This window comes from Papaver somniferum, chromosome 3, assembly GCF_003573695.1.
Source record: "Papaver somniferum cultivar HN1 chromosome 3, ASM357369v1, whole genome shotgun sequence".
NCBI classification, from domain to species: domain Eukaryota; kingdom Viridiplantae; phylum Streptophyta; class Magnoliopsida; order Ranunculales; family Papaveraceae; genus Papaver; species Papaver somniferum.
In genome coordinates, this window is record NC_039360.1 from 209597986 (window position 1) to 209606819 (window position 8834).

General features: G+C 35.5%; 1 protein-coding gene across 3 annotated transcripts; it reads left to right on the top strand.

Annotated features, from left to right (window-relative positions):
- Positions 1-4153, top strand: LOC113358543 (carboxyl-terminal-processing peptidase 2, chloroplastic-like). 3 transcript variants are annotated; one of them, XM_026602138.1, is made up of 14 exons: positions 1-159; positions 350-563; positions 655-804; positions 1157-1239; positions 1377-1585; positions 1755-1823; positions 1977-2095; positions 2245-2320; positions 2396-2437; positions 2586-2694; positions 3011-3108; positions 3201-3294; positions 3769-3890; positions 4018-4153. In XM_026602138.1, the coding sequence occupies exons 1-14, from the start codon at positions 52-54 to the stop codon at positions 4073-4075; spliced, it is 1551 nt and encodes a 516-aa protein (XP_026457923.1). In that variant the 5' UTR covers positions 1-51; the 3' UTR covers positions 4076-4153. The 3 variants fall into 3 exon arrangements, with proteins under 3 accessions (XP_026457923.1, XP_026457924.1, XP_026457925.1); XM_026602139.1 differs by having other exon boundaries at positions 356-563; XM_026602140.1 differs by having other exon boundaries at positions 2-159; positions 3769-4024.
- Positions 4154-8834: the final 4681 nt, after the last annotated feature.

Sequence of the window (8834 nt, forward strand, 5' to 3'; positions counted from 1 at the left end):
AAACACAAAAACTTTCGTGAGGTCTTGGTTGTTCGGCAATTCCATGGAAGTATGGATGTAGTTTCTTACTCATCTGCAGCTGCTCCTCTTTCTCTCGTGCTTTCATCCTCCATAAGAAACCCTAACGGAATCCTGAATTTCACCAATCCTTCGTTTCAGGTATCAATTCTAGTAATCTCACTACTTTCATTACTACATTACATACACTTAATAGATACTAAAATTCAGTTTCGATTATTGCTGATACTTTGATTAATCTGGAAAAATTAACTATGAAACCCTAAAGAAAATTTTGCATATGCTGAAATGTAGATTCATACTGTTTATATGACTGTTGGGTTTGTTTTAGTTTCAGCCATTGAAGAAGAATTCATATCGATTTCGTTTAGTTCTGGTTAGTTGTGTCAAACCTCAGAAATTAGGTTTATATTCTGCCAATGTTAAAAAAGTGCTAAATTGGAAGGGGAAACTTAAGCAACATTTCCCCTTCGGCCTTGTTCGATTTGTTGTTGGAGTTGTATTGGTTATGTCAGTATCCATTGCTGTTAGCAGAACTCCTTCCTGTGAGTAAGCCACTCCCACTTCCAGTTCTAAGTTATTTTGGGCCTTTGGAGGATCCTAAGATTCACAACTCTGGAATTTACTATATCGCAGCGGCACTCACGGAAGAGAACCTCCTTTTCTTGGAAGCGTGGAGAACAATTGATCGTGCATATGTTGATAAAAAGTTTAATGGGCAAAGTTGGTTTAGGTATAGAGAGGATGCCTTGCGGAAAGAACCAATGAAAAATCGAGAAGAGACATGTACGAGTTCCAACTATTAGTTTCTTGAAGTTTCGTACTTGCTTCTCATTTGCTTGCTGTATACTGCTTCCATCCTTCTATTTAATTGTGATACTGGATTGTAGTTATTTTGTGAACAAGCCAGACCACAAATAGGGTAGAGGCTTATCTGTCTTCTTTAGAGGATTTGTCTACCTTTGAAACTCCATTTAGGGACAAGTTTGAAATTATGTGTTGTTTTTTCAGATTGTTTTCTCCTTCAACTATTGATTGCAACATAGGCCAGTAGAAGGAGTTTATTTAATAGTAAAAAAATTGCTTTGCTTGGCAAATGACAAGCTTATCATTTAAATTGTATTGATATTCTTTTCAGATACGGCTATAAGGAAAATGCTTGCCACACTAAATGATCCATTCACCCGCTTTCTGGAGCCAGAAAAGTTCAAGAGTTTGAGGGTATGAGTTTCTTTCTTCTTATTGTCCTTAACCACACCCCCGCTGTAGGCAAAAGCGTGAGTGATCAATAAAAATGTTAGAAGCAGTTGATTGTTTTATAGCATTTGCTTAAAATCTGTTGATTTTTTTGAAGGCAGTCCGGCACTCAAGGTGCCCTTACAGGTGTAGGGCTTTCCATTGGTTATCCTATAGGGTTTGATGGATCACCTGCAGGGCTTGTTGTTATTTCATCTACCCCAGGAGCACCAGCTTATAGGTCTGGCATTAGGTCTGGAGATGTTATTTTGGCAATTGACGGTACAAGTACTGAAACAATGGGAATTTATGATGCAGCTGAACGATTACAGTAAGATCCATACTTTAACAAACTTATTTTGTTGAATGTTTTCTCTTATAGTTCCAGTAGCATATACGTTCAAGTTCCCACTTCAGTCAGTTCCACATCTTTATTATATTCTAATCATCTGCCTGATTTTATTTGCTTTTCATTTATTTTCCTATAAACTGAACTGCAGGGGTCCTGAAGGAAGTTCAGTGGAATTGACCATTCTCAGCGGACCTGAAACAAAACAGATGGCCCTGAAGTAAGTTCTAGTGCACTGTTCAATTTTGTGTTGTGTTACAGAGTTTTTAATGAAATTTCCATGTGAAGAAGAAAAAGAGAAGAAGAAAGTAGATACATGTTGTTGCTTAAATATTAACTTACATTTTGGAATCATCAATATGTCTGCTCGCAGGAGAGAGAGGGTCTCGCTGAACCCTGTGACCTCTAGACTATGTGAAGTCGCTGCTGTGGGAAAGGACACATCCCGAATTGGTTACATCAAACTAACAACTTTCAACCAAAATGCTTCTAGTGAGTACTGGTTGTTTGTAAATTGGTTTGTTTTGGTTCATTAAAAAGGTCCTCTCTTCAATTATGTAACTGGGCTTGAAACTTCTCAAGCTCACAATGGACTTGGTCGTAAGTAATGAGTTCTCATTGAAGCGTGGTCCCTTTTGTAGGAGCTGTTAAGGAAGCAATTAAAACTCTACGTAGTAACAATGTCAATGCTTTTGTGTTGGACCTTCGAGATAACAGGTGATACACATTTCCTTTAAAGCTATATCTTTGTTCTACCTCTAAGAAAGTTTCTAAAATGTTGGGTTTTAACAGTGGTGGCCTTTTCCCAGAAGGAATTGAGATAGCTAAGATCTGGTAAGCTTCAACTTTTTTTTTTTTTTTTGCATAACAGAGGTTATTACAAATGCGTTTTGTTCTTTGCATTTTTAGCTTCTCACATGTATGAATGCTGGTTGCTTTTATATTAGTAAAATGTTAACTTTCTCTAAGTACTTTTGATTAGGTTGGATAAGGGTGTTATCGTGTATATATGTGATAGTCAAGGAGTTCGAGATATTTATGAGGCAGATGGAAACAATGCGATAGCAACATCAGAGCCTTTAGCTGTGCTGGTGGGTTTTTTTTTCCTTTGTATTGGGATGCTACTAGAAAAGCACCACAAGTTTCCTTGAAATGGGAGATTGTGTGATTCAACCTATAGATGGGTAGTCATTATACTTCTTTACCTAATAGTAAATGGTCTATTTGTCGCCATGATTAATTATTATATGATCAATTATATCAACAGTGGCAGTTAGTGGTTAGGCTTTAGATCTATCAATGGTTAGATTTGCTTGGTCACGATTAAGAATTTCTTAATTCAGTCTCAGAAAATAATGTTGCTGAGATTCATAAATTCACCCATGTTCTGATGTGGGTTTGGTTCAGGTAAACAAAGGAACTGCCAGCGCTAGTGAGATACTAGCTGGCGCTTTGAAAGATAACAAGCGAGCAGTTGTGTTTGGAGAACCGACATATGGGAAAGGGTAAGTAAGATCACTCGTTACTCATTTTAAATATTTTTAAATTCTTTTCAGCTCGAATGAACTTAAAAATTTTAAGTGCCAAATGGCAACAGGAAAATACAGTCGGTTTTTGAGCTATCTGATGGTTCTGGAATGGCAGTAACTGTGGCTCGATATGAGACTCCTGCACACACGGATATTGACAAGGTTTGTGTTACTTCTTTGCACAGGGTATTTTATGTTTTGCTGAAGTTAGGATCCGTGTGCACAATTCAACCTCGGTTTCTAATTAGATGACCTAGTTAAAATTTACTAGTAAATTTTAATATGATTTATCTCTCAAACTATACAACGGATTTTCGTAAACTTTGTATCATCGGAAAGCATTTTAAAACACCTATCTAATGAATATAAATATGACTATCAAATTTTACATATTTCTTATAATAATATTAATCTATCACTCCACATATTTATGGTATGGGTCATCTAATTAGGGACGGAGTGAGTATTACATTATCTTTTGTGGGCCACATAAATTTTCACCACCTTTGCCATTTTTCCCCAAGGCTTGTGTATAAATGCTGCGAACAAATCCTAGCTCTACTTAGAATTCTTTTTTTTTTTTTTTTTGAAGACTTTGAATGTTGTCTGCTAATCACTCTGTCATAATTGTTCTAGGTGGGTGTGATACCGGACCATCCGCTACCCACATCATTTCCAAAGAAAGAAGATGATTTTTGTAGCTGCCTTAAAGACTCAGCATCTGCTTGTTACCTAAACAAGGTCAAGCTGTTTTCAAGGTGATGACCACCTGTAAATTAACATTCTTTCGCGGATAATTAGTTTAATCAGCTAAGCTGTTGATTAGAGTTTATGAATAACCATTCTGTGTTCGGTCTTATTTATGATAATTTATTACTTTTTCAGTCTGGGTCAAATAAACTACGGACTGGCGCCTATTATCCTCCCTTGCATTTACGGTTAAATGAACTGGTTATAAAGAGAAAGAATAGCCGAAAATATGCAAAAGAAAATCACGCCAGACCCAAACCAAATTCCTAACCTACATCACCGTATCTTTTGTCCTCGTGAAGTCCATCAAAATAAAGACAAACGTAATTGGGCCGACCGACCGGAGTGACCGGAGGGAGGGAGTCCTTTTATGAACACTTTTTTGTAAATTGAAACCTAACATAAATTTGCAATTTCATAAAAAGATTTTGGTAGTGTGCAATTGATAATACCAAAATATCCACTATAATTCCTTATGTATCCTATTCTTTAAGGGTATAATTGGCAACCAAACTTTAATATAACATAACTAACAATCCGTGTCTTGGAATTTTACAAGTTTTATCTCGTTGGAAAGGTAATAAATAAAGCTACGCAATGAGTATAAAGAACGATATCACATTTAGAGTTTTTACGGAAAATTTGGAGGTATTTATCATTTTAGGCACAATTTTAGAAAATTAAATGTATATCCATTATGTAAACCACCACAAATGATACATAATACTTTATGTAGCCATATTTTGGTTTATACATCAACTAATTTTCCTTTGCAATTAATAAAACGATGTACTCCCTCCGTTTCAAGAAAAGCGATACTTTTATTTTAGGCACAATTCTTGAAAATTGAATGCACAGCTATTATGCAAACCGCCACAAAGGACGCATAACACATCATGCAACCATATTTTGGATTATGGATCGACCAATTTTTTGTTTTAGAAAAAGTCATACTTTCACATTCCGTTTCAGGAAAAGTGATACATTCACTCTGTTTCGGGGAAAGTGATATTTTCGATATGTTTACGGAAAAGTGATATTTTCGCTCCGTTTCGGGAAAAGTGATACTTTCGCTCCGTTTCGGGAAAAGTACCCGTTTCAGTATCAATTTTTCTGAAACGGAGCGAAAGTATCACTTTTTCGTAAACATAGCGTAAATAGTCGCAGACAAACCCATCTTCAGATTCTTCTTCGGTTGGCTCTCCCACCGTGATAACGGTTGTAGTATTAGTATATAATTTGATTTATTTTATCGAAGAAACGAGTAGTTCGTCATGTCATATAAATAAAATTCTTTACGAGGATGTTAATCCGTTCCCATTTCGTTAGCTTCCTCGGCATGGGACCAAGTGCTCGAAATACCAAGGGAGCCACGATTTTAATTAAAATTTTTCATTCCCATTTCGTTAGCTTCCTGGGCATGGGACCAAGTGCTCGAAATAACAAGGGAGCCATGATTTTAATTAAAAAAACTAGTTTACAACCCGTGCTACGCACGGGTTTATTCTTCACCTATGAATTTGTGGATCTATGTTTTAAAATTAATTTCATTAAAAGTAAATTACATTATTAAAATTTTAAGAAGCACAAAACCGTTGAAACTAATAGGACATTTATAAACTTATAAAAATCCAACGTAAATAATTTTTTTATTTAAGTCATAGGTTTGCATTGCACTTTGTTGACTTCGAAGCCGTATTTGTTCTGGCCTCGGTCTTCCTCCAAATTTTGATACACCTAAATTTTCAGAGCTCGTGTCCCCCCTGTATATTCTTATCTTTTTTGGTCCATCAAGTCATCATATGCCTTTACTTCATTAGTAAATTTATAATGTTTAGATTATAATCAAGTCATTGAGATTATTTCAACTCAACAAAGGATCAATAATAAATGTGTAGGTTTATAAGATAGAAGCAAAAATTGCACAAAATTAATCGCACAACGCTGAGATCGTTTAAAAACTAAATGTAGCGCCAATACTTTTTGAGAAGGAATAAATCTAAGACTAAGGGAAAGTCTTTAAACATGCTCTTGTGTGTGTATGGTATAAAAATTAGGGGAAGGACTATAAAAAGCTTAAGCTACTGATAGACACATTTTTGTGTCTAATTTGTCTCGATTCTATATATTGATAGTGCTCATTTTTGTACTTATTATGGTGTTTTATGTGTGTCTAGGTATTTCTGGCCAACAAACATTTTTTGGAAAAATCGGCTCGAAAAGTTGCGTGGGGCACCCCCGGAGGACACTTGCTATTCGGATCCCTCAAATGGATAAGGGGTGACCAATTACTAAGGGGCATCCATTTCCAGGAAGCTGCTAAAGGGATACCATCACAGGATAGGGGGAGGTCATCTTCTTCGTTTAAATTCAGAAAAAGGCGGGAAGAAATAACCAGCGAAGAACCAAACTTTCGATTGGATTTCGAAGATGTTTTAGTGAGATTCAATCACTGAAATTTGCTGGGCTGGACGTGATTCAACTAAAAAGGCCTGGTATGTGCGCTGGAATCAATCGAATTGGGCTGGATAAGCCGGAAAAAGGAAACAGAGTTTGAGTTTTGCACGGAAACTTTGTGGAATTATTTTAGGAATCCAGGGAGACTAAACGCGTGATATTGTTTCCTAAGGTAGTATTCTATCTAAGGAAGAGTTTAGGATGGTTTGGAAGTCTCAGAAACGATTAAGGAAGTTGGCAGAAGAGATTATTTCCGTGGCTTGCACGAAAAGAAAAAGAGAGAATTAATCGTTATTTTTAGGTTTCTGAGTAGTATAAAAGGTGTGTTTAAGTCTCAGGGAAGGAAAAGAAGTTATTGGAGCAGTCGCAGAGGAGTTTGTAACACTACAGAGGCGAATTGATCAAGTTGCAGGAAACCCGTATTTCTGCTGCTGCTACTGAAGAACTTCCGTTTCAAATAAAAACAACGTCTCAAATTTGTAACTCTGCTACAGAAACTTCTTTTTCACAGTTAGTCATTCGTTTTGCGACTCCAATACACCGTTGCAAACATTCAGAGTTACAGTTTTTCATCTTTTAATCAACTTTTGAACCATAAACAAATATTTGTAGCAAGTGATTAATATGAGGAGTTAAACCCCATTGCTGAGGCGACGGAGGAAGCCATTTTTCCAATTATTATGTGGTAAATTCTATTTAATTTAATTTTCGTAATTCTTTTATGATTATTTGCACCGAACTGAAATCGAATATATGATTCTGATTAAGTGGTTGTGTTCTCAATTGATGGGTCATGCTTAGGTTAAATTTTTTGATGGTCCATGCTTTCGATTTACAACTATTGTTTTGAGAATCTACTTGTCTAGGCGAAAATATTAGATTCACTTTAAACGTAAAGAGTTGCATAAATATTGACTAGATTAAATCACATAAAAATTGGAGATTGGTGGAATCCAAAGTCTCAGTGATTTTTATAAACTTGAATACAATTTATTTTTAAGTTTTCTATTTTAATTTGAGTCTAAAATCGAGTCTACATAATCCGAGTTGAACGAACTTTACTACCACTTAAAAACTACATCATCTACCATTAAACAATTAATGCTAAAACAAACTTGGATGATTCTTTTCTCGTAAAAAAAAAGAAATAAAGATACTTGGTTTTCTTATAATTTCTCATCAACTCGTGATAATGATCTTATTTTGTATAGATGTGTACTTGTACCCATATTCTGGTGATATATAGATATCATAAAGTCACATAACTGTGGACACTGAAAATGTATATTGTTACAACCCTTCCTAGCTCGAATTGTGTAATTCTTCTGGCATGCGGTCCTTTTCTACAACTCGTAAACTAGCCGTAAGTTCATATGATCTATTTGCATTGTCGTTTACTGGACATTTAAGTTTATGAGTAGGAACCAAATTTAAAAAGTTAAGGTGAAAAAAAGAGTCAAAACAAATACATATGAGGCAATCAGTAAAATAAGATAATCTCGAAGGTGAAACTTTTTCCGGTTTTCCAAATCCCATGTACAAAGAATTACTGTATTTTTTGCACCCACGATGCGAGAAATAAAAAATGTTAGTTCATGTAGAGTTTAAGACTTTAAGTGACACATATAATTAGTACAAATTTTCAAAAGAGTAGCCATAGATCGAACGACGCATAGAATTTGGGTAGCTGAATGGTGCTTCTCTTTGACTAATTCTCAACTGTACCAATAGGTTTCAATTGCATTGTTGGTACTACGAAGCTACCGAAAGCATACAGTTCAAGATACCAAAAGCAGCTACATACCTTTACCGAGAGAGACAAAACACAAGCATAGTCAACTAAATCGATATAAAGAGTATGCATTCTAGTCGACTGCAATGGCACCAACTAAATAGATTCTCCAACATGGTGATTCAACGATATCTCCATCCCATTGAAAATTAGACACACAAAGACAATGGAAAATCACAGACATCAAAAAAATTCAGGTGAGCACCTTTGATGGATTGGTTTAAATTATATCATACAGTTCAAAATAAAAATTAATAGTAAAATAAAATAACCAACACTAAAGCACACCACCTTTCACCAGCACGGACGCAAGAAATGTTGTTAGTTAGCCTTTTCCAGATTCTTCACCGATCAGTTCATCGCAGTTGAGAAAACACGACCAGGTCATCAACTCCCATATCTACTTAACATGCAAATACGTCTTTAAGTTGCTCTTAAATTATTCTGAACAATGACTGCCCCCTGAATTACTTCTGATAATGTTCTTACTTCTTAACAGTCTCGGCCTTTTTCTTTTTGGTGAGTCACTTCCTATTGATGGTGAAGACGAAAATGGGACAAGCCTGTAAAAAAAAAAATTCTTATGTATTTTTCTTCAAGTATTGTATCTGATCACAGAAGTGGAGGAGGTAATAGTTATCAGTGTAAGCGAACCTATATAGGCGAAAACAAAAAATACAATATATTAATTATTTCAATTATT

Bases quoted from the DNA above. Each gene is read 5' to 3' on its own strand.
- LOC113358543 (XM_026602138.1), top strand. From the start codon at position 52: ATGGATGTAGTTTCTTACTCATCTGCAGCTGCTCCTCTTTCTCTCGTG. The intron at 564-654 runs GTGAGTAAGCCA...ACTATATCGCAG, and splicing joins TGTTAGCAGAACTCCTTCCT to CGGCACTCACGGAAGAGAAC. The intron at 1,824-1,976 runs GTAAGTTCTAGT...GTCTGCTCGCAG, and splicing joins ACAAAACAGATGGCCCTGAA to GAGAGAGAGGGTCTCGCTGA.